At 45.1% G+C, this 25,927-nt stretch overlaps 2 protein-coding genes across 8 annotated transcripts in view; one reads left to right on the forward strand and one right to left on the reverse strand.

Moving 5' to 3' along the window:
- LOC6540871 (serine-rich adhesin for platelets) overlaps positions 1–25,927 on the reverse strand; it is a 41,314-nt gene that overhangs the window by 8,560 nt on the left and 6,827 nt on the right. Inside the window, exons 2-12 of one of the 7 annotated variants that reach the window (XM_001968102.3) lie at positions 23,718–24,216; positions 15,658–23,588; positions 15,418–15,595; positions 13,686–13,773; positions 13,351–13,489; positions 12,094–12,370; positions 11,874–11,963; positions 10,506–10,715; positions 9,515–9,663; positions 8,754–8,929; positions 7,645–8,037 (exon numbers count right to left, since the gene is read on the reverse strand). In XM_001968102.3, the coding sequence (XP_001968138.1) occupies positions 7,645–8,037; positions 8,754–8,929; positions 9,515–9,663; positions 10,506–10,715; positions 11,874–11,963; positions 12,094–12,370; positions 13,351–13,489; positions 13,686–13,773; positions 15,418–15,595; positions 15,658–23,588; positions 23,718–23,761 (9,675 nt within the window). In that variant the 5' untranslated portion in view covers positions 23,762–24,216. Of the gene's footprint in view, positions 1–2,767; positions 3,950–7,644; positions 8,038–8,753; positions 9,664–10,505; positions 10,716–11,873; positions 11,964–12,093; positions 12,371–13,335; positions 13,490–13,685; positions 13,774–15,417; positions 15,596–15,657; positions 23,589–23,717; positions 24,394–25,927 lie in introns of those variants that run through there. The other 6 variants (XM_026979482.1, XM_026979481.1, XM_026979483.1 and 3 more) reach the window with 6 other exon arrangements.
- On the forward strand, positions 13,888–15,396 carry LOC6540891. Its single transcript, XM_001968103.3, has 2 exons — positions 13,888–14,582; positions 14,640–15,396. Exons 1-2 carry the CDS (start codon positions 14,003–14,005, stop codon positions 15,386–15,388), a joined length of 1,329 nt encoding a protein of 442 aa, XP_001968139.1. The 5' UTR covers positions 13,888–14,002; the 3' UTR covers positions 15,389–15,396.

The following is a 25,927-nucleotide window of genomic DNA, read 5'->3' on the forward strand; positions in this document are numbered from 1 at the left end:
CCCAAATGCTTAGTGTTCGTCAATGTCTACTAAATATATTGATTAGCTAATTAATACCTATCTGCGTACGTACCAAAATCGGCTAAAACGGACCATTAAAAAGTTTTTAAAACTTTACTCCTATTTAATTTAAAAGATATTTACTGCTTACTACATGCGAATTTCCATCTCTGTCGCACTTCCATCAGCCGACTAACGGATATCTAATAGTCGAGGCATTTGTTAAATCTGTGTTTTATAGCCATTGGTATGTTATAAGAAACAAAACTCCTTTTTAACACGTAGTCGTAACATAAATATTGTTGTGAATTACTTTTTAGCTAAGTCAAGACTCAATAAATTACCCTGATGCCTAATTTATTATGCTATAGTGCGCAATCCATAACATTCAAAAATGAAATGAAATTAGTACTGATTCATATGGAAACTATGTATATTAAAATAGATCATATACTAATTAAAGATTGTAAAACGAAATAAAAAGAAGATCGATTAGCTATTAGTTAGTATTGCTCTATCAAGAAAGGCATATTTCTGTATTTTAGGTCTCGAAATGGAACACCCGATAGGTGATGTGTACATTTTGCAACGCAAATTCATTACGAATATTTTCCAAATTTGCTTGAAAAATATTTAAACAGTCCACCAGGAACGACCCTTTGCCATTGCACCACCCTTCACTGCTTCCCCAGGGGTTGGGATCACCCAGCGCGCCTGTGGTGGTAGTGTTGTGGGGTGGCCACGTTACGACACCTTCCCTCATCACTATAATCATCACCGTATAGCAGGCTTCTGGCTTTCGAATTACACACAAATTTTTGCGAAAAGCAAAAAGGGAAAGACAAAATGCGAATGGCACGCGCATATAGAAAATAAGAGCGAGACAAAGGCCCAAAGAGAGAGGAGACCGAAACTGGAAAAACAATAAAATCATAATAATAAAAGTAAAAAATCCATTTTACACCCCTAATAACGCTTCGGCCGAAGGACAGAGGCCAAATGGCGACAGCAACAGAGAACGACGTGGAAACGTAGACACGGCACAACAGCACGCCGCACCAAGCAATGGCGCCCAAAAGGAAGGGGCATGCGAGGGGGATTTGAGACAGAAATGGAGACAAACAAATGAATCCTGTGAGACCAATTGCACGCGCCACAGCCGAAGAAGTTCATACACTTCAACTCCCACCCACCCACATTTACTTTATGCCCTGTTTGGTGCGTCGGTTTAAAATGAAAATAATAGGGGGCACACACTGCCGTAAAGGCTAGAAACAGAAGCAAAAGCCGCGCAAATATACAAGATTGCATGGGACCTGAATGTTGTAAGCCGACCACTAGCAACATAGACATTGGATTTACGGCTACTATGAATGCAATTTATTCCATAGTTTTGACGTTTTAATTGGAATAGCAAAAGTTGATATTTATTTCATTCGTTGCTGGAATTTGCAGTAGTTTCTGTCTCTATATGGGATATGGTTATCGCCCACAAAACCGAAGTAAAAAGTTCCCTGGTTTTAAGCAATAAACCCATTTGCACTATAAGTTTGTGTTCTTTTTCCTTAATATGTTCATAGCAGGAAATTGACATTAATTTTCGTATAAATGTATAAGCTAACTGAAAACGTACTGGAATCCTTCCAGAGATTACATAGTTGTACGCCTGGAGCGAATCCAAAAAATTAAAAAATGATGCCAAGTGGCGCGCAGGTTGGCAACTCTGTATCCTTGTGATTCCATGTCTCTGTTTATACAGCAAGTTCCTCCCACCCCTTCTACTAAACCGCCGCTTGCAGGCTACGAACGATGGCATAACGAAATCCGAAAAGGGGACAAACAAAAACAAACGACAAAAGAAGATAAAACGACAGCGACTCGAGGCCTCTTCTTTCTTCCCTTCTTGCGTACTATCCATTGGGCTCTCGCTCGCACTCACTCCTCTCTATCACTCTTTTCCTCGGCTACCACCGTCGCATTTACACTACACAAGTGCGAGGCGAGTTGAGCGATTGATTATGATTATTAGTAGAACCGATGGCTATGAATACGGCTAGGCTATACAGCGAGGACCGATGTGCTTGGAGGCGGTAGGTAAACAGAAAGAGGGTGAATAAGATAGAGAAATGGGAGCACTAGCAGCCGCGTAAAAACGAATTTAAGTGAGCGCCGTTAGAGCAGACAACAAATAGATATAAAAGGTTCACGCAATGGTGGTCAAAATAAAAATGGAGCCTTTAGGTTTTTACGAAATGGATTTGGTTCATAGTTCTTATTCAAAAATTGTTAATTCTTGAAAGTTACAATTAGAAAAGTATTTTAAAGATTTTTTATGTTTATATTACATGTCATTATATTGTTTAACGCTTTAGTGCGAACCTGCTTTACCGATAATAATAATAGCTCGCCCCCCTCACAACCACCACCAACTGAACGGAACAACTTCCCTACTCAAACCCTTTTACCAGTACAAGGGGGGCAACAACGACGGCGACGCTTTTTGCTCATGCGAAATCTATAGGCTTAAATTTATTGTTTTGTATTTTCACTCGCTACAGAGCGAATTGAGAGCGAGAGGGCCAACTGATCCCCCTCCTCATCGCCCTGTCCCACTCTTCCTGGGTCTCGTTCACTTTTTCTTGTCTTACTGCATGCACACATTCTTTGCATATTCTCTCTGCATTTTTGCATTCTCATTTTAATTAGGAGATGTATCATGTCCATGCTTGTAATTTCGCATCGAAATATTTGTATTTGCTGCATTTACCTCCAAATAAATGCCTTTTCCATTGTTTAATGTGGTTGGTATCGTCGTTGCAGTTGTTGCTGCAATTTGTGAAGATTTGTTGAGATGCTCGCAGAACGCCGAGAAGCTGCTGAAGTCCATAGGTTTAATAACCTCCATTTTCGGACACACGGTAATATCACAGTCTCACTGGTAATCAAGAATATATTGGCAAAATCGAAGCCTTACGCTTTCGTCATGATTATTGATTTCAATTAAGCACTAATTATCATTCATTGCGCCCCAATGACAACTATTTGCGTAGTTGTTGTTGCCTCTGCAATTACATTATTCCATTTCGTTTGATTATCACTCCCTCTTCCTCTAGCGCACTCTCCTTCTCGCGATTTATCGCGTTTCGTTTTCCTCGTCTTGCTTCGAGTTTCCACGAGCACTTGGACTTTTTACAACTTTACACCGCGGCGCTCAAACAAATAATGAGCGGAGCGCATTGCGGACTAAAATACAAGACACACTCCTCACACACACACACATAGGTAGGCAAACAACGGCGATGGCAGCGGCTAAAATCGAATGCGAATCAGCCAGCAAGAGAGACTCAGAAGAGAGGGAGCGCGGGAGAGTAGGAAACCAAACAATCGTGAGATTAAGTCAAACGCCGTTTTGGGTGAATGTGAATATGAATGAGGTGGGCTAAAAACTGAGACCGACTGCCGACTCTGAGGTGAATGAGCGTCACTTGCAATGGGGGAGAGCGACAGAGAGAGAGAGCATCGACTTCGGCTTCGCGAGAGTCCGACTCAAGAGCGGGCGCGGGCAGAAGCAACCTAGATGCGATTGTGACTGTGAGCGTGCACTGGATGGACGAGTTGAAGAAGAGCGGCCACAGCGGGCACATTGTGTCAACTGTGTAATGTAAGCAAAGAAGCAAGGCAGCAGCCTGCCACACACTCACTCGCACCTAAACTCAAGCCCAGGAGCGGGGAGAGCACACAACACACGGCAGAATCGGAGGTAAAAAAAAGACAAGGCAATGAAACAAATGTACCACAAAAACTGTTGACGACACATAGAGAACGGCATGAAAGAGCGAAAGAGCGAGGCAGCCAAATGGGTGGAGGATGAACGGGGTAATGACGGACGGACGCAGGACACAACGGAAAAAGGGATAAAATAAAATAATAACAGCAGGCGCAACAACAGCGCAAAGCAAGGAGAAGAAGTAAAACCATAAAATGGATTAATTCGAAGAGCAGGTTCAACGGGGACCAAAAGTAAAGCAATAGTCATTCCGGAATTACACTTAATACCTTGTCGGTATTTAGTTGGACCTCCATGTGTTACCTTTTTTTTATAATCCATATTTTAGGATATCCATATCAATCAGCAATTTGTATCGTATGATAGAAATTCGGATTGGCATTTGCATTGTTTAATTATTTCGACCTTTGAGCTATCTACATGCGACACCAACAAACTACACAGAAAGGAGACAGGGGAGAGAGCAAGAGCAGTCAGAAAGCTAGCATGGAAGATGGAAGCAGGGCCAAAGTGCGATAAGCACGTAGCCAGAGCAAAAACGAAACGAGATTATTAATCAATCCGCAAGATACAGATGCAGATACCACATGAGTGAGTGAGCCCGTGAGTGGATATCGCACACACCGAAATGCATGTGTGCATGCATGAGTGAGCAGGGCGGCTACAATCGCACAATCGATATGCGACAGAGACATATACATATATTTCTTCGGCAATGCACTCACTCACACCAACACAATTCTTGCGCAAGATCAGCGAGGAGGGCAGCAGGCCACTCTTCTCTATCCTAAATTTGACTAAACTCAATCGAAAAGGGGAAAGAAAGTAAGCAGGGTGACGGCAGGTAGACGGGTCGGCTCTCAATGAGATTTAAACTTGACTGACCGTTCGGCATATTGGTTAGACATCGACTTTTTCAAATGGTTTATGACTGACAGGTGTAAAGTGAAAAATGCGCCGGCGCGGCAGCTGCATCCTCAAAATGCAGTCGCTGCAGGGAAAGAGCAACAATGGGATTCAGCAGCAACATGTGAGGAGCACGTGCACAGTGGAGTGTGCAAGAGCGAAACGAAATTACAAAAATTTCCAAATGAAAATGTTACATTAAGAAGTTAACGTGGTAAAATGAACCATTACCTCTCAAAATTATACTATTTTTCTAGCCCCTCAGAAATGTTCAGATTTGCTCCACTGTGCAAGCTTAAGTGGCAGCGAAATGCTAATAAAATAATAAATCGAATGGCAGCACCAACAGCAATGCCACTATAAAAAAGAGCAACGACAGCGGTCAGCAACAAAAGCAAAAGCATCCAAGCAAGTCGAAGGTGGGACCGAAGATGGAAACAAAAGGAATGGCAAACCCACACCACTGGCACTGGAGTCACACGCACAGGAGGATAGCCAGCAACTTCTCTATGTTAGGTGTTCCAAATGCACGTTACGCTGCAACTGCAAAAAGGAATCAACAAAACAAAGCAAAAAGTGGGTTTAAGCAAAAGCAGCAGCACAACGTGCAATGGGGCGGCCCCGGAGGTCGGGGAGCAGAGGAATGGGAGTCCAAATGAGCACAATTAGGCGGCTTTATCGAATTCTCGCGGTATGCGAAAGAAGAGAACAGGAAACCGTAAGAGGAACAGGTCACCATTATCCCCGTCTCCTTTTTGCGCTCAATAATTCAGTCCGTGAGAGCAGTAGACGAATCCGTGGTGTCAGGAGGAGCAGCAGCAGCAGGAGCAGAAGCAGCAGCGCACCAGCCACCCCCAGACATTTGGGTGGGCGCACACGAAAGGAAAAAATTATACATTGGATAAATCCAGAAAATGTAAAATTACAAACACACATCGCAGACATCTAGGGAGCGGGACAGAGACAGAGACAGAGAGTGAGGCACTCTCGCATGGAAAACTAATACATACAGCGAGGCGGCGGCAGCGCAAGTACAGCCAACGTAGCTAGGCAGCAAAACCAAAACCACCCGATGATATCGAATGGCCAACAACAACAACAAATACAACAACAAAAGCAGCAATAAAACCAAGTCGTCCACCAACGCCACTGCTTACGTCGCGGCAGCCGCAGCAACCATCGTCACCAAAGAACTCCAGTTCGTCGATACAACAACATCGGCAACGGCGGCAACAACCACTTGGCTTTGCTCTTCTTGCTGCCGCCGCCCCTCCTTCCACAAAATGTTGGCTCCTGGTGCTTATGTTGCTGTTGTTGTTGTAGGTTTGATTGATGGCGCGCTGCCTTGCCGCTGCCCTGCTGCCTCTGCCTTTTGATAATGGCAGCGTCGCCCATTCAGCGATGACCAGTTAAGCGGAATTTCCCGAATCTGGTCTTCTCAAATTTGCACATTTCTTGGCATATGTATTGGGTATAATAATCGGATGTATTGGAGAACAGTATTCGAAAGAGCCCGCTATCGGCACCCTATTCAAATCGAGATCGGACTACTCGGTTATTCATAAATAAGTGAATACGAAATACCAAAATCCGTTCTCATTTGACTCGCAATTGGAGCATCTCTATCGCCTACCATTACAGTGGGATTGCTGCGAATCGAAGAGTCAGCTTGTACAATTGACTTCGGCGCTCTGCCTTTTCGCATATGTATATTGCCCCAAGCCTTGTGGCCAACACGTTGCGGGCTCCACTGTGTTGCCGTGTATCTGCTATTGCTGCCACCTCAAGGGGCAGCAGAGGACGAGGCAGAGATGGCAAGGAATCGAAAGCAACGGTTTTGTACTAGACAGTGGATTTGAGAAGGAGTTCGGCGGCGTGTTGCTGTTTTTGTTTCGGCCGCCGGGTGTGCAAAGTGGTTTGACATTTCCTCCGTTTTGGCCGCTCATTCGCATGCCCATTCCCACTCCCATTCGCGAGATGAGATAAAATGCGATGAGAAAAGAGGACAGGCGATCCAACGAGAGGACCATCTGAGCATCGTGTGCACCGCATTTCGGGTTCAAATTGGAGTGTATGTATTTCTTTTATTTTGCATAAATTAGGCATAAGTGTATTTGCTGTCGTTTCTCAGCTCTGTCGCCGTCTCTTTTTCGTTTTGTCGTCGCTCGCTTTTGACTCTTCGTTCGGTAGAAGACCACGCACACACACATAGAAAAGGAAGGATACATAGCGGCACGGCGAGTTAACAAAATGTTCTCCTCCGAAACACCAAAACCCCGCTGCGGAATGGGTATTGACTTCGTCCTTTATTTAGGCAGATTTCCTGTGCTATTTTATTTGACTTTTTACACAAACCCTCGCGAACTGAATATGTGGACAATGTGAAAATGGGAATCTACTTGAAATTTCGAGAAAAGCTCTTCGTAAAAACCTAGCTCTACTGTTAGGAATACATATCGCCAAGCTTGCACTGATTTAGCTAATCTTTTCTTAATATTAATAACCGAGAAAATCAAATTTCTGCAATTATTACAGTACCGAAAAATATATGGCTTTAAAAGTACCCCTTAAACATATAACGCATATTACTCAATAATAGGTTAGGCAAAATGTTAGATTTTTGGTTAAACTCATGCAGGTTAGTTAGCATATGCAAGTAAGTAGTGTTTGTTAGTGTTTTGTGTAGTGGCGTGCTTTTTTGTCAGTGTTTTTTTTGTTTGTTTCGGATTGAGGGAGTTTATTAAAGTGTTCATGGTCTATTAGAGCCTCAAAGGGTGGCTTTTCTGTGTTTTTGCTTTGGCCACCGAGTGGCAGTTGAGGATTGATTGAATACCGGGCATTTGAGTGGGGGTTGCTTTAAAGGCAACGGGATTATTGTACGGAGTAGTAGTGTAAGTGGTAATAATATAAAAATGTTTTATTTAGAGAGGAGGTACTCATCACTAACGTACATTGTTCATGCTGACCAGGTACATGGCCAATTTATTGATGTCCAAGTTGGCCAGCTGGTTGACATCTGTGGTGTTGAGTATGCTGAGCATTAGGCTTATATCGGCTGCGGTTGGCATAGCTGGCATGACTCCCGCTCCGCCCATGCCCACCTGGCCGGATCCACTACAGGATCCTCCGGCACCTGATGCGGCGGCGGCCGCTGCTGCGGATGTGCTGGCCCCCTGCGATTGCATCAACGCCTGAAGACTCCGGCCACTGGCATCGTGCTGACCAGAGGATCCTAGTCCGGAGCCACCACCGCCGGAGCTGCTCTGCAGTTGCATTTGCATAGACTGAAGGGTGGGAGTGGTGGGTACCGACAGCGGGGGTGTCGATGAAACCAATGCCTGGAGCTGTGGGACAAATGTGACAATCACAGAGATAGAGTTGGTGGAGTTGGTAACTTTGCAGATTCAGCAAAAAGATCAGAAAACATGTCACGGAATCAGGGTAGTGGCTGAGGATGATTTTATTGAGATGATCTTGATGGTAAGAAAATTAAGTGCAATCCTCTGTCAGCGTTTTACATAGTTTTGTTAATCAGCTGTTGGCTGCTTCAGTTAATGAATTTCTTTTATTTTTAGCTCCTGACGCTTTGGATGAATCGAATTCGGTTGCATTTTGCAACCGTCTCTTTGTCCAAGTCAATGTCCACTGTCCGTTCTGTACGCTAACTACGGTGCACGGGTCGCAACTAACTACAGCCAACAGCTAAGCACAAAACTACGTATTTCTAACATTGGACACTACAACATAATCACGAAACGTAGAACAAAAAATTAGAAATTATTCAATTGTCATTTGGATTAGGCAACAGTTTCGTTAACTAATAGGGGTTTGTGAATAAATTTGTCAAAGATTACAATTTAATTTAAAGAGAACGCTATAGTCGAGTTATCGACTATCAGATACCTTTTAATCAGGTAGTGGGAGTGCGTAATACGGACAGACAGACGAACTTTGCAAGTTTGATAATTTTTTTTACTCTGACAACGAAATATAGCTGGACGAAGACAGTGAGATGATAGGATGAAAAGGGGTGGTAAGTGATAAAGGGCATTGGACTTACCTTGGCCTTCTGCTGCAGTTTTAGTTCCTCTTTCTTGTAATTCCTCTGATAGGCGGTGATTACGCGGCGGAGACGCGTGTTGAGGTCCTGCATAGATGGCCACATAGTGGTGGCATCCTCGACGGCTGCCACTGTTGGCGGATAGCTACCGGCTACGCTCTCCTCCTCGTCCAAGCCTAAATGTGAGTTGGAGTTAGCATGGTCGGTGGTGTTGTTAGAGTTAGCCGCTTTGGATGATGGATTATTGGTGGTGGTGGTGGTATTGGTAATGGTAGTAGTAGTAGTGGTGGTGGAGATGTTTGTGGTAGCATTGTTAGTGCATGATTCCGTTTTATCGCCTTCAGCTCGGGCAATGGCAGCGCTATCTTTTTTGGCTTCCACAGCAGGAGCATCAGCAGTTGACTCCTTGGTTTCCTTTTCGTTTTCTTTTTTCTCCGATTCGATGTCCAATTCGCCGGCATCGCCAGTCTTGACCCCCGTTCCCTGAACTTTTCCTGACGCCTCCGGCGAACTAGAGTCGGCCGGATCGCAGGAAACAGAGGCTGAGACTTGCGCGTCATTTTTATTCATTTTAGGATCTGATGTATTTGCCGATTCAGGAGTTGCTGATGATGCGTCCTGCTGGGCGACCGGCTCATCGAGATCGCTGCCTTTGCCCGGCAAGACTTCGGATTTGGATGAGGATTCGGTAACGGATGTGGCATCTTTTTCGCTTTCCGTTTTGTCGTTGCCGCCGCTGCCATTTTCACTGCTGCTCTTACCAGACGAACTGGGACGCTCCGGGTCGAGAAGCGAGTCCTTGTTATCGCCCCCGGTGAGTTTGGTAGAGTCAGAGTCTTTGGTCGTTGTCGTGCCGTCATCGTCCACCTCGTCGCCATCATCGTGCTTCGAATTTGCATCGTCCTCGTTTCTGTGGTTCCAGAAAAAAAGGGTTTGAAAGTTAGTAGCAGTTTACTGGAATTCACAGATCATATATCGGATGCAGGCCATGCCCAACGCAGTTAAAACGTTTATACACTGAGAGAAAATTCACGAAACACACGCACACACACACATTCGGCGCAATGTCAATGGATCAATGCATTCAATGTGCGCGTTAATGGAAGCCCGTAAGCTGTTGTATCTGAGAATATTTCGTTAATACCCTATAAATATGATATACCGAGGGATTTCGACAGACAAGTGTACTTGTTTTCAATTTGTTTTGAAATTGCTTTTTTTTTTTACTTTAAATAATTAAGATTTAATCTAGTCCATATGAAGGTTTTAAAAGTTAAAAAAAAAAATATTATTATGTATGAGATATCTAGCACTGTCTACCAAACTGTAATTTCCAATGTACTATGATATTAGACGCTAATAGCTGAAAAAAATGTTGGAAGCACATTTCAATGCCAAGATTTTCAAATGAATGCCTGTGAACGTGGGGAATGGAATGAAAATGGGTATAAGCACATCCTGCCTGCTCCGTCTAGTATTAAGATTGTCACCATCCAGGTCTGGTTTGAAATGTCTTTTTTTGTTTTAGTACTTTTGTGTATGTATGTGAATTACTCAATGGCGTTTATGTATGGGTAATAACACTTTTTATTTGTTTTTTGTTGTCTATCCGGCGTGTTTAAAAAAACCTCTATATCATTTGTCAAATCATTTTTCAAAGGTGTTTTAATGTAACGTGGATGTAGAAGATAGAGATTCCTTAGAACACACCGAATTAATTTAGAATTGATTTGTTTCGATATGAAGACTTACATCGGCAAATTCGTGACAGCCAGATCGTCACCGGCCGCACCGGCGCCCACATGGGTGACAAAGCACAGATTGGGATCGGCGCGCATTTGACGATACATTTCACAGCCATGCTTGTAGGTTCCCACCAACAGGCTCTTATCACAACAAATGGGATTCCACCATGAAGATGGCACTTGATCTGGCGTTGGCGGCGGGCGAATGGGGAGTTCGCTACATATGATCGTATCGGTCGATGAGTACATTCGATAACATTCAAATGTGTTTGGTGGATTGGGGGAGTTGAGAGATGCGCGAAAAAAGAAATGCGTTGTTTAGTAAAAATTCAATTTTTTTGGGTTCAACAATTTTTGGTATGATGTTAAATAAAACAAAAATAAAAATAAAATACCATCAAGGGAAATAAAAAGTAAAAACTGTAACATTGTTAATTGCCAATTTGTACTACAGATTTACCACTACAAAATGCAGAATCATACAAAGAAAAATGTAAAAGGTTAGTTGAGCTTCTTGATTGCGTTGTTTTTTGAATTTGGTATTCGCATTAAAAAATATAAATTAATTATTGAATTGCATGTATAACTTGGCGGTTTTTTTTATAATGAGGACTGCACGTATGGAGGTTAATAAAGATGTTGAGTAGCGTGAATTTCCCTATTCGCCAGCTTTTTTCATAAAAGCGGAATACAGCGTGCGTGCAAGCGAGGGCGACGAGCGATGGCGATCGATATCGGTGGTTGAGGAATATATGGGGATATTACCTTTCCAAATTCAGATTCAGTGCCAACTGCTGCTTGGCTTTCGTACTGCTGCAGTTTTTGGTGGTTGTATAATATACGTATAGATATCGCAATGAAGTCAATTAGGTATTTTTAAGGTTGGTTAAACGAATCGAAAAAACACAAATAACAGCGATAGAAGAATAGTCGATACGCCGAAGATTAGTTGGCAAAATACAGAATTTAAATGTTGTGGTTACAAATGAGCAGAATCGTGTATATAGATGTACAGTGTTAACATTTTAAGGGACAAGCAATCGAAAATACGAAGACTTGCAGTATAGAGATACATAGCGAATAAATGAGAATTGCATTCCACCTGAACCTTGATAAGCCAGCTGATTATTGCTTGAATCAGCAGACCCAAAGTTCTATACAAAAATTGTACAATTATTTAAAAAAAATAACAAATTGGCATTAGTTAAAAGGTTATAAAATATCTACAACAAAGGGTTAAATTAAATACGAAATTAGTGAACACTTTTTGGTAATCAGTCAGTCAATCATTCAATCAACAACAACAACAAACGAACGAACAAAATGATTAATGAATGCCAAGTGTTTAGCAGGTGACTCCGAGTGCCACGCCTACCTGATAGGCGTGTTGTCCTTTATCTGCTGAACGAAGTCGCCTATAACCTCATGTTGGATATAATAGAGCATCCTCACGCGCAGCAAAACCCTGCAAGTATTTACATTAAATAAACAAAATGTTTGAAAATAAAGGAAAAGGAGAGCGAAAAAATTTGTTAGTAAAAGTCCATCTCGAATTTGGGAATTGCTTATAACGAGTTCGATTCCACACGACTCACTTATTGGCGTGTCTGCCTAAATGCTTTTTGTAGGCGCCCTCCAAGTACGCATCAGCGTCGTATTTCTCCTTCTTGCTCCAGTGATTTGGATCGTGAATGCTAGTGACTGCCGCGGCCACGGCGCTGGCATTGATACCGCCGCCATCCTTATCGGACCCATCCAGAGCACTAGGTTTGTGGGCCGGAGTGGTGTTTCCACTATTGCTTCCGGATGCGGAGCCCGGAGCTGGAGTAGACATTCCCGTGGATTCCTTGTTTGACTTTCCACCGTTGCGACCTGTAAGTCAAAAATAATATTAACACTTTAGTATGTTCATATTTCACTTAGCTGCCTTCAGAGTGATATATTATCTAATCTGAAGGGCAACCAAGTCCTAAGTACCGTGAAATTAAAATGGAAATGAATTTACAGCTCTACCGGATCTCTGATCCTCTGATCGTTCAAAATAATTGGCTATAGTTTAACATATTGGCTATATATAAAAGTGAGATGGGAGATATATTTTTATAAAAAGCTAGGTTCGTAAAACACCTTCAACTCGTTTTTATGGTTTTTTTTTTTAATGAACCACATATTAAAAACTAAAGTTTAAAACTTAATGGGATATTATGTATCTTTCCGAAGATGTTACATCTTTGCTATCAGAATTTGGATCTTAATAATAGTAAATAATAAATAAATTAGTAAAGCTCCACAGAAAATAGTTTAAGCTAATTAATGTACAATATAACTGTTAATATGAATTTTAATGGGTATGTAAGTAAAATGTTATTTATTATGTACATAAAAGTAACAGATTTGATATAGTAAAAGGCATACATTTGCATGGCAACAAAACATACACACACTTCTCATCGTCGCGTCGCGTACATGGGTCAATTATATAAGTCTCTGTCCTGGTCCTGTTCAAAGTCTTTGTTGGGTGATTTGATCCGATATCGAAGTAAGTTATTACGGAGGAAGCACAGAAGAGGCCTTTAGACAGTACACAAATTATGTTTTATTCTTGCTTTCAGTATTTGACATTTACGGATACAAATAAGTAGAAGATCGCCATTAAAATGATTTAGAAAGTCCAGAGCCCAGTACAGATAGCGTAAAGGAATTTTTGTACAAAACGTGTTTGCTAATTTTTTTTTGTGGATCGATCGTGTCGTTTATATTTCTTTTGTATTGATTCTTTATAACTCTCTACGTCCGTGCAGCAGTTGGAGTGTGCGTAAATGTATCTTTTACCATACCTTTGGCATTCCTACCTCGTGGCACCAAGTTGTGTAGGCCACTATGATCCCTGCTAATCTTCTGCACCTCCCCGTCCTCCGTCGGTGTAATCAAGTCCCAGATGAACGTCTTGATCTTCTCATCACCCTTGTAGACCTGCAGGCAGTAAAGAAGCTGCGAGAATAGAACAAAATGAATGTTAATGCATTTGTAAATCGCATTGTAAACTTTCAGATATTAATATGGTTCAGCGGGTTGAGAAGTTAGTTTTTACTCAGCGAAAACCTTGAGTTTTCTCAATATTAGCATGGTTGGTCATCATTGTTTTGTTCACCTATGTATATTTTTGTTTCGAGTTTCTTTCACTTACAATGATGCGAGCACAATCCTCGACGTCCACATCGCGCCAACCTCGTTTGAATTGTCCTAACTCCAAAAGTTCCGACCACCGGCCCCAGCTGCAAAAAAATAAAAATACTTGTTAGCCATTGACTTATTTTCTGTTTGTAAAATATAACTGAGGAAAGGAAATATTTAGGCTGTTGTATGTTACCAATCTAGTCATTATTTACTTTCCCTTTATCACTACAAAACCGTTCAAATAATATATATTTCAAACAAATAGGGCAATTTCAAACTTGCCATAGAAGAGCCCATAAATTATTCCATAACATCACTGGTCTCACGATGAGCACGTCAGCACACAGCATTAAAACCGACACGCAGAGCAGACGCTCGGTGAAATCCCATGCAAGCAAACTTCACGTATTCGAATATGTTGCGCCGCAGGACTTGGACGTCGTGGCGATTATCTACAAGTACTATCTGGAGGACTTTCGCCACTTTACAGAAGAAGAGCGTCAACTGCGGTTGGCCAGTTTGGACGCCATCGACATGCTCCACACCATAGAGCAAGTGCATAATGATGTGGCTACTTTGAGGCTGGAGAACCACATAATGGTCGAGTTTCTCGAGAAGAACGATCCAAAGTTGTTGTTGGGATTGAGGCAGCGCCGTACTTCCATTCTTAGAAAGTTGCAAACAAAGCGAGGATCGGCGCAGGGAAGTCATGGCGTAAATAGCCGGCACTCGAGCTCCAAGCGCTCGATACCCATGTCGGTGAATCAGCTAGTATCCATAAGCGGCATATCTGCTCCAGAAAAGCGACGTGGAATGGACTACAAACTAAACTTTAAGGCCAAAGCCGAAATGGCTGAGAAAAGAGCTGCCGAGGTAGAGAAGCGGGTCGCAGATATTGAAAGAAATGGTGGGTTAGTTGCATTTTAGGTCTCGTTGCAAAACTCATTTACAATCTATTTTGTAGCCATGACCGAAGTGAAACAGTTAAGAGCCAAAATAGAAGAGCTGCGCTTTCGAAGTGAGGAAACCATTGAGACGGAGAACAACTTCATGCTTCACTTTTTGCGAGATGAGAACGATGTGGCCTTTTTGGAGTCTGCAACTGAGCGCCAGATTGAACGGAAACTGCGCAAGTTCACCTCAAATTGGTTTAAGAATGCACGCGCTTTACTGGGAACGATGAAGTTAACCATAGTATCGCTTCAAGAAACTTGTCAGCAGCATCGGGCAGATCTGATAACCAAATCAGACCTAAGTGGTATCCTGACGGCTGTAGATTTTGAAAAACTTATTATAAAGAGAACCGAGCTGGTGAATCAGCTGGAAGAAAAAAACATCCACATGGCGGGACTCAAAGGAGTCACAGGAAAAACGTCCTTGGCCATGACAGAGGAAAAACAGGCCATGATGAACTTGGAAACTGAAATGCGCTCCGTTCTGAATAGAACGGATGAAGTCACGCGAGCCATTCAGAAACTGGAAAAGGAGGTGGCCGCAGTTCAAATGCACAATAGCAAGGACTACGTGACTCTGGATGAGTTGAAAGCACAACTCCAGGACTACGAGGCCCCCAGTGTAAGCGAGTATATCGAGCGAAAGGAAGAAGCCCACGTCCTTGAAAAGGAGGAGAAGATGCTGCAGCGGAAGATCTACATCCTCAATATGAAGCTCAACAATGCCATACGTCGGCGAAATCGGCTCGAAGAGAATTGAACTTTGGCGTTAAGTCTTTATACACTTACCCAAAGGAAAGCAGTCCTTTCTCCACTTTGAAGCACTCAGACTTGGCCCAGTTACCGTATTGAATTTCCTCCAAGCCCAAAGCAGCCAGCGCATCCCGTTCTCGTGGAATGTATTCATCGTTGCCCTTCTTTTCACGCGCACGATCTCGTTTCTCCTTGCGGCGGCGAGAACGGAGTCCTAATTGGATTCAAATATAATTAAAATGGTTTGCATAGGAATTTCATATTTTTCATCCTTACCTATTCCACCCTCTTCGTCGCTATTCTCGTTGGAAGATTCCTCGGAATTGAGCTCCATCACATCCTCGTGACCGTAGCGCTTGATTTGGGTGCGTCTTCTGGGTTCGGACAATACCAAATCCTCCGTTTCATCTCGTTCGCAAGCATCGGGATCAATGTCAACCTTTTTGGCCCACTTGGTCCAAAAATCAGGATCATCTATGGTAATGTCTGACCGGTTACCGGAGGCAGCAAATGAAGCCTTTGAGAAGGTTGAACCCTTCTCCGATTCCATTGTGATGACTTGAGTGCGTCGCTTAAGGATTGAATCGATGTCCTCTTCGCAAAACTTGTCACCAGCATTGTCGTCATCCATGACGGCCCCATAAGCGCCCTTTTTTAAAAGATCTTCAATTTCCTTTTTGGACAGCTGCTTGTTATTGCCATCTTTAGACCCTTGGGTGTTCATTGACTGCAATACAGCCTTGTCCAATCCGAGTTTCATTGAGGCTTTATCGAACATTTCACGTTCATAGGTGTTCCTGCAAAGCAATCGGTAAATCTTTACCATCTTTCTCTGGCCAATACGATGGCATCGGGCCTGAGCCTGCAAATCGTTTTGTGGATTCCAGTCCGAATCGTATATGATAACAGTATCGGCGGCTGTTAAATTAATGCCTAATCCTCCAGCTTTAGTGCAGAGAAGAAACACAAAACGATCGGAGCCTGGCTTGGAGTAGCGATCGATGGCCTCCTGACGGAGATTGCCGCGAATGCGTCCATCAATTCGCTCAAAGGGGTACTTTCTGTACACCAGATAATCTTCAAGGATATCCAAACAACGTACCATCTGACTGAAAATAAGAACTCGATGGCCGTTTGCTTTTAGTTTGGGAAGCAGTTTATCAATTAAAACCATTTTACCAGCGGAGAGAATCAGGTTTTTATAATATGACTCGGGATCTTCGCCATGCTGGGACTTGAAATCATATTGGATTTGTTCCTCCGCTCCATTTAGGAGATAAGGGTGTATGCAGCACTTTCTCAACTCCATCATGGTATTCATAAGGTTTGGGATATTGGCAGATGTGGTCCCCTTTTTCAGGAAACTAAAGTTTTGTTCCAGTATACCTCGATAGTATTTCTTTTGTATGTTAGTTAACTCCACTTCGATAATGGTTTCTTCCTTGGGCGCCAAACTTTTCTCCACATCGTCTTTTAGACGACGTAACATCATTGGTTTTAGTAGAGCTTGAAGTTTATTAACCTCTTCTTCAGTGCGAAGACTTCCAAACTCAGACATGAACTCTTCCTGTGAGGAGAACTGCGAGGGTTCCAGAAAGTTTAACAGCGAGAACAGTTCGCTGATGTTGTTTTGTAGGGGAGTTCCTGAGAGCAACACTCTATGTTCCAAGTTCAGCTGGCGCAGACCCTCAAGAAGCTTGCAATTCCTGTTCTTAAGACGATGTGCTTCATCAATCACACAAAGGCGCCAGTTAAAGGCTTTTAAGTCCATGTAGTCTGTCACAATCATTTCAAATGTGGTAATCAAAACGTTGAACTTGATGGGTTCCTTCAATACCTTTCCACTTTCTGTCTTATAGTAATATTCATAGTCCTGTATCATTTGTTTGCTTGTCACCGAGCCGTGATAAACAACCACGTTCATATCCGTCCAGCCCTCGAACTCTCGCTGCCAGTTTGGAATTGTAGATAGAGGAGCTATGACCAAGAAAGGTCCTCTAATTCCGTACTCGTAGACAGAGTGCACAAATGTCAAACTTTGAATGGTTTTTCCAAGACCCATTTCGTCTGCGAGAATGCAGTTGTGGGTGTTGTACCATGAAAACTTTAACCAATTAAGACCCTCAAGTTGATAGGGTCTCAGGCTATTTCCTCCCTTATAGACGGGTGTCTTCTCCAGTTTCTTCCACAATTCTGGATGCGGACGTTTTTTAGACTTCCACTCGCTCCTTTGAGGGATTTTATTAAAGCGCAGGTACTGCTCGATTTTGTCGTTATCTACATCTTCTTCTAGCTCCCAAGTGCAATCCTCATAGGGAAGTGACTTCCACTTGACCAGGTAGTGCTTCGTGGTCTCTCCACTGGTTTCATCTGTATGAACAGACATGTCCAACACTCTATCCACTTCAGTAAAGTCCTGGTTGAAAGGCTCGTCCTCGATATTCTCAAATATATTCAACTGCTGAGACTGCTTTTGCTGAAAGCGACGAATCTTGGCAGCTACGCGACGATCACCCTTCAGTAGTTCCTCTTCCGTTCGCCACTCGCAATGTAAATAACTGAAGTTGCGGTATTTCACAAAGTACTCCTCCACATCGATAAAGACGGGCTCCGGTTTATTTTCGATATCAGCTTCGGTTTTCTCGTCCTTCTCCTTAACGGAATCTTCTCCCTCCTTGGCGTGCTCCTTTTCGCCATCACTTTCTAAACTTTCCTTATTCTTTTCTGTAGTAGCCTCTTCGGGGTTGGCGTCTTCAATGGATTTTTCGACAGATTCCTCTTCTTTCGATGCAGGTGATTGGTCATCATCTGCCTTTTCATCAACATCCATTTTCTCCAAGGCAGTCTCAGTTTCCTTGGCTTGGTCACCCGTTAAAACAGTAGAGGATTTGTCTTCCTCGGCGGCTTTAGAGTTTTCTTCAGTTTTCACTGTTTCTGATTGTTCTTCTGGTTTACTTTCTTTATCTGATTTTTCAGCTTCATCATCTACTTCCATTTTGTCCTTATCCTTATTGTCTTCATCAGATTTCTTAGAATCATCAGGCTCGGATTCATCTTTACTGTCTACTTCCATTGCGGAGGAGTCTAATTGCTTTCCCTCGGTATCGGTCAAATCTTTCTTGGGTTCGCCCTCAGTTTTGGATATTTCATCTCCCTCAAGTTTATCAGGTGTTGCTTCATCAGATTCAGATTTCTCTTCATCTTTTTTAGGTTCGGGTGCTTTTTCTTTGGGTTTGTCCGGAATAAGTTCCCGCTTTCCCATTCGCATGGCTAAAACTAATTGAACGACCATGCTGTCTTCATCGCCTGTGTTTATGTACACGTAATTGGGTTTGGAAGACATGGCTGCATTGGCAGCATCAGTAGAGATCTGTCGCTCCTTCTCCGCTGCAGAAGTACTCGAACTGGCTTCCAGTTGACTGCTTTCATCCAGCGGTGGATTAGACTTCTCTTCACCCACCTCCTGGCCAGCGTCTCCCTCGGCACCAGATTGAGGTTCCGTTTTTTCCACATCACTTCCTGCATTAGAATTACTCGCATTCGCAGATGGCTTCTTATCCTTCTTTACAGGAGATGCCACTAACAGAGAGTTTTCGTCATCGGAGAATCTCAGCATAACATCATCGATGTATTTCTTTCTTTGAGTATTCCTTGAAGATCTTCGCTTGTTGGAATCCATTTCAGAGTCTGGTGGCGGCGATGGGGGCGGAGTTCTGTCCAGGGTGTCATCTTCGCCATCGGATTCAGGTACAATGCGACCCCTATTCCTTCGCTTCTTTAGCGCCTTGGCGGAGAGGGATCCACGGTTCTTGCGAGCACTGCCTCCCTCCTCAGAATTTGCATTGCGGCGACTCCTTGCAGTGGATCGTTTTCGATCTCTTCTGCTCGGTGTAGAGGCAGGATCGCCAGCCGAGTCTGGAACAGAGTCAACTGTTTCATCGCCGGCCTCCGCTTCCTTTTCATCTTCATTGGCGCCGCGCGGAATTTTAGAGACGGGAATGTCATCGTAGTCTGGAGATTCTCCGTCCACTCCAGTTCCTCCCGAAGTGGTTTCAGCTTCACCATCAGCGGATCCTGCTTTTGGCACCAATGGCTTGTTGTCTTCCACTTCGCTACCCTCTCCCGTTTGCTCAGCCCCATCTTCTCCGTACTGTTTCCTGCGTTTACTAACACTAGCTCGCTTTTTTCCCGCTGCTGGTGTCTCGGTAGAGTTGGGATCATTAGGATCCTTGGGCTTCTTTGCCTTCGGCGTCCTATCTCGTGGAGGTTTGTTTGGATCCTTAGGCGTTCTAGGCTTGCGGGCCTTTTTCTTTTTGCCGCTGCCATCAGTCGAGGTATCGAGTTCATTGGCTGAGTGCACATCTTGAGAAAGATCACCCATTCCTTCACTATACTCCAGCATACCGACCACACTGGTATCTCCCGCTCCCTGAGTCACGCAATCCTCTGAGACTGGTAGTTGTGTCGTTGGGATACTGGAAACGGCGTTGGCTGCTCCCATTGTCACATTGCCGCTGATATCCATTAGATCTTGCTGCTGACCCGCCTGACCTTTTTCACCCTTCTTGGCGCGAGGCTTGCGTGGCTTGTTGGCTCCCTTTCCTCGACCTCTTCCCGTGGTGCTAGATACTTGAGGGCTCTCTACCATTTGCTGGTTGAGCAGAGGGTTTCCTGGTGGTCCATACATAGGCGGAACGTTTTGGAACAGTAAGCATTGTGGACCGCCAGCACACTGATCGTTTATCTCGTGCTGCGTGAGAAGATTTAATCGCTCCTGCATGCGCATTAACTTATCTTGGTGTTGAAGCTCGTGTCCTGGAGGCATGCAATACAGTTCCTGTATCTGCTGCTGCAGTGCAGCAATTTCTTGTTGATGCAGCATCGGATAAGGTGGGTACATCCCTGGAGCTCCTCCATACGGAGGCATCATGGGTGGCATGTGACCTTGTCCCTGAGTCTGTCCATCATACCCGGGGGCAATAGGATGCATAGGCATCCCTATGGGGGGTATCTGTTGCTGAGGCGGTTGTGTAACAGGGGTAGTAGCATCTGCAGGAGGTGCCACTCCAGGTGCCGATTGAGATTTATCCTCTCCGGATTCCTCCACTAATTTCGGTTCCTCCAACAAAGATTTTGACAAATCACCTAAGGATTGTCCCAGTTGAGTTTGTTCCATCTCAGCGGTGGGCTTTTCCTGCAGATCATCTTGAATTTCTGGCAATTCCGTGCTTAGAGTTATGTCTTGAGTTTTGGAAACACTGTTTTCATCCTGTGGCAACTCAGTGTCATTGGCAATAACTCCTTCCACAACGCCGAGTCCCTCACCCTCGCTTTGATTCTTCTCAAACTCCGCATTCGAGGACTGAGAATTGCTATCCAAAAGTGCTGCTGCTGCAGAAGCTGCATTAGAGGCCACGGCAGCAACTGCTGCTGACGTTGAGGACATCGAGTTGTTATCAAAAAGACCAACATCTACTCCAACATTCTGGGCCGATTCCGAATTTCCTCCGTGCGAATTCGTGTTGTCCATGAGCAACTGTTGCTGGTTGTTGCTGCTGCTGTTAATGCTGCTTTGCGAATTGCTGTCATGCACCGATGTGGGCTGATTGTTGACAATGCTATTGGTGCTACTATTGCTACTGCTGTTGTTGCTGTCATTAGCAGCCACTGCCAAAGTGGAGGAATCATTCGAGTTGGCTGTTTCATTGAGAATGCTGCTCAGGTGATGTGATGGGGTCGAGGGTTGCTGCTGCTGCGTTTGCTGCTGTGGCTGCGACACCTGTTGTTGCTGGCTTTGTGGTACCTGTTGGGATGGCTGCTGTTGGGTTTGATGCTGCTGCTGCTGTTGCATTTGCGCGGGTACCGGCGAACTTACATGAGCGGGCGACATTGTCTGTTGGGATGCAGGTGGTTGATTGTCTCCTAGTATGTTAGCAAAGGGATCGAATTGCTGTTGCGACTGATTATAGCTGGGTAGATGTTGCTGGTGGTGCGGTGACTGTTGCTGTTGCTGCTGGTGTATGGGTGACTGATGCTGCATTTGCTGGTGGTGCGGCGATGTTAAAGTCGCCTGCGGTTGCTGTTGCTGTGGTTGCTGCTGCTGTTGCTGTGCCGTTTGCTGCTGCTGCTGCGTCGGCTGTGTTGGCTCCATGGTAGGTTGAATTAAATGGTGCATGTTGGGCAGATTTTGCTGATGCAACGGCGAAGACATGGCCGCCAGTTGGGGTTGCTGTTGGTGCTGATTTTGAGCACCTCCTGTTGCTCCACTACTGTTACCGCCCCCAACAATATCGTTGATCGAGTGCTGCAATTGATCGTTGAGTGACTGCTGCTGGTGTTGTTGCTGTTGCTGCTGAGAGGCGGCCACCACTGGCGGCTGTGAAGTCACCGGTGGGACAACTTGTTGCTGCGCAGTTTGTGGTTGCTGTTGCTGTCCCATCGTCTGACCATACATGCTTAACTGCTGCTGGTGATGTTGCTGCTGTGCCTGCAACATTGCCGCCTGCTGCTGCTGCGGAGGTGCTTGTTGCTGCTGTTGTACCTGCTGCTGCTGCTGTTGTTGTTGTTGTTGGGCCTGCTGCTGCTGCAGGGCCGCCAAGTGCTGTGCTCCATGGGCCGCCCCCCATTGTTGATGTTGTTGCTGTTGCTGCTGAGGGGAAGCTGGCATCCTGGGACCCACGGCACTCCTGTAAGCCGATGGGTAGTCCATGGGTGGTAGGCCGAGAGCCTGTGACGGCATCACCATTTGTTCGAGGGCCTGTAATGTGTTCACGGGAGCAGCAACTGGCGCAGGACCCTTCGCTCCCGCTCCACCTGCTCCACTTGTGGGCGGCTGTGGGCGCGGCGAAGGGAGGCCTACCATGCCTTGAATGCTGTGCTGGCTGGGCTGATTGCTTACAACCTGTTGCGGCTGCTGCGCTTGCGTTTGTTGTTGCTGCTGTTGAGGGGGTGGCGGTTTCGCCGGCGACACGCCAACTGGTCGCGGAGACATTTGTGGATGCGGCGACATTGTCGGAGGACGTGGCGACATTTGTGGCGAAAGCTGAGGGAAAGGTGCACGATACTGGGGCGAGGAATTCAGCTGGGCAGCCGCCTGTTGATGCTTGCTGCTGGACATGTAAGGCGGTGCTGCCTGCTGCTGTTGCTGCTGGGTCTGTTGTTGCTGCTGTTGCTGTTGATGGTGGCTTCCGTAACTAGGAGGCATTCCCATGTGCGGTGGCGGCAATCCAGCACCCGGCAACTGTTGCTGCTGCATTAGCGAGACGTGGGGTTGCTGCTGCTGTGCCTGCTGTTGCTGCTGCGATTGTAGCTGCTGCTGCTGGTGGGCACCCAATTGCTGCGCAGCCTGCTGCTGCTGCGCCGTCAAGTGGTGACCCGGTGGCGCTCCTCCCGGCACATGCTGTCCGTAAGCAGAAGCCTGATCCAGACCTGTATGACCGTAACCCACATGCTGGGGAGCTCCTCTGCTCGGTTGGTGTTGCATGGGACTCCCGTACGGACTGTGAGCATATGCTTGAGGCGTGGGAGGTTGTCCCGCCTGGACGGTGGGTGCTCCCACTCCAGGGTACAACGGATGCTGACCAGGAGCTTGCGGATAATGCTGCGGCAGTCGAGCCTGCTGCTGACTCTGCTGCTGCTGCTGTTGCTGTTGTTGCTGCGCCTGCTGTTGCACCTGCTGTGCTTGCTGTTGCTGCTGGGGTGTGGGCGGTTGCTGCTGCTGCTGCTGCTGGGGCGCCAGCGATCCGTATCCCGCCATCATGCTCTGTTGCGCCCCGTATGAAGCAAGTTTCTGCTGGTCCTGTTGTCCATAGGCGGGCATGTGTTGACGGTATGCGCTGGCGTTGCTCTGACGCTGTTGCTGCGCTGGTGGAGCCGCTTGCGGATGCCCATAGGCGCCCAATCCGGCTCCGGGATAAGCCGCTGCCTGGCCCGGAACCGAGGGCGCCGCACCCCAACCGCTTAGATCGCCCATTCCGGCACCAACTCCCACTCCAACGCCGAGGCCCATGGCCGCTTGGTGATCGGCGGCCCCCAGCCCGTAGAGATTCTCCGCCGTTGGCTGGTACGATGGGTATTGGGGCTGTTGCTGTAGCGGATGTGGGGGGCGGTGGCGCGGCGGATAGCCGCCAGGCGGTCCCATTGCACGCGGATTCGCCGCGGCTGCGGCTGCTGCGGCGGCTGCCGCATCGTAACGGTAATAGGGATCTCTGTGGGTTCAGAAAAAGAAAACAGTTGGATTTTAACTCGCCAACAAATTAGAATGTATATCCCTTCGTAACATTTACTTCTTTTTCCGTAACATAGGGCTAACAATCAAGGAATCGCAAAACACTCACCCTTGATGATTTCCGTGAAACATATTTTGTGCATTTCCATCCATCAGATTTTTTAAACGCAGCGCACACAGAAATGTCCGTTACGCGTCGAAGGACGCGACGCCGCTGCGTTTCAGATTTGGTCGTCAATTGGCTTAATTTTGATGCTGCTTTCTGCGCGTGGCCGTTGTCAAAATGTCGAAAGCCTATAGGTAGTCGATGACTGAGAGCCAGACAATTGCGGAGAAGTTTCACTTCTCAGGGGTGCGTATGTTCGCTCCTCACTGCTCACACTTTACCCCGTGGATCTGGTCTCAGGTGTCTCAGTCCACCTACGCCTTATCGAGTATGATTATATATTAGTTGGTTGTGGGTTCTAACTACTAAACTTAATTACAACTGGTGTGCAATTTAACGTCTTGTTGTTGCTTTTATAGGGTAAAAGTCATTCGTGTTTCGTGTTTCGCGCACTTCATGGCCGACCTTTGACATATTCGCAGTGAAACACATTCGCTCACAGCTGCAAAGAACATTTCAGAAAGATTTCGAATTAGTTATGGCTTAGTACCAATCAACTTCTTTAAGCGTTTCCCGAAAAACGGTAATTTCTCAACGAGAGTAGTGCATTTAAGTTTCGAGCGTTTTTTAGAGAGCATTCATTTTAGTCCGAGAATCGTACGTATAAAAGGATATGGATCTGTAAGGAGAAGAGAAAACGTATGACGGATTATCACTTGATATATATTACTGAGTTTTTAAGTTCTTATTCCAATAGATTTTTAACAAAATGGGTATATTTGTACTCTATGAATAAGATTCACTTTTTGTTGCTGTTGCTGTAACTTTTAAGGGGAAAAGCTATACGCTTATGAATTTTACAGAAGGACACATATAACGTACAGTTTCACCCCCTAAAATGTTGAGCAATTTTGTCAGGTTCTACAAGTAATACTTTGATTTTGCTAAGTAAAATGTTGAAAAGAAAGTGCTTACTAAATAAATGGTTCACTTTTTATCTTTGTGGTTTTACAGGGAGAGCTGTGAGTGGAGTGGGGGAATGAATCTTGGGTGAAAATCTGGTGCGGCAAAAGTGAGAAAAACAATGGCAACTCTATCGATTTTTCGCATTGTCTCAGCGGCTGCTTATAGACGAAAATCTAAAGTAGCAGTGGAAAATCCGCAGAGAGGAAAGAAAAAAAATGCGGGTAGGTTGACTGACTGGTTGTTATTGTTGGATGCTGCGAGAGACCGAAGATATGCAAATGGGCGGCGAAAAGGGGGAGTGGCAGAGAAGTGCTGGGGTGGCAAGGTGTGGTGTCTGTTTTATGTGTGTGCAAATGGAAAGTGGAAAGATATAGAGACAAAACTACTACAGAGAGTACATAGAGATATGCACTTACACACATAGACGGGCAGACAGACAACCGAAATTCGGTGTTCAGTGTACTGTTATAAATACGAGTGCGAGAGATGACGGCAGTGGGAGGGGTTCGGTCTACAGCAGTTAGTCAACCACTCACACACCCGAGCGGCACATCATCGGCGAAACTTATGTGGAGTGGCTGACATGGGCTAAGCGGCGGGTTTAGCACCGCCCACCCCCCAACCACCTATTTGCCTCCCGCGTCCCGTCTACCCACCCCTCGCCTGAGACTGGCCCCCCCCTTTGTGGGTTTTCCGTGAGTTGTTCGCGCTTATTGGACAATCATTTAACCAGTCGTCGTCGTAGCCTCTACACCCTAAGAAATAAATGGGGAACTAGTTATGGTTAAAATCTTAAAACCATATAAAAGAGCATCACACATCATCTAAAAGAAATGTTAATTTGTATTTCACATACATCCTATCGTAGTCACAAATTTTAATAATCCTGCCGGGCAGTGAAATTTAGAAGCACGTCAGTTTTTCTAGCAGTGCGAATTTGCGTTGGTGCCCTCCGGGTGCTTTGACTTTGCCGTAATCAATTACATTTTGCTTTTGCAATTTCAGCTATTTATTTATTTAGTTTCAGCTCTTGCCATTATTATTAGGTGAGTGGTATGTACACAGACACAGGCCCGTTCAGCTCCATGGTAGTGGTGTGGTGTGCGGCGCGACTTTACTGTATACTGTATATCTGGCAGATATCTATCAGTATCAGTGAGTGGTAAGTGTGGTAAGCGTGGTGTGTGTGTCGCATTTTTCCTTCTTTCGCTTTAGTTTTTACTTCTTGCCCGCTTCTTCCCATTTTT

The sequence above is a fragment of the Drosophila erecta genome, unplaced genomic scaffold, assembly GCF_003286155.1.
Source record: "Drosophila erecta strain 14021-0224.00,06,07 unplaced genomic scaffold, DereRS2 tig00000055-arrow-pilon, whole genome shotgun sequence".
Classification (NCBI taxonomy): domain Eukaryota; kingdom Metazoa; phylum Arthropoda; class Insecta; order Diptera; family Drosophilidae; genus Drosophila; species Drosophila erecta.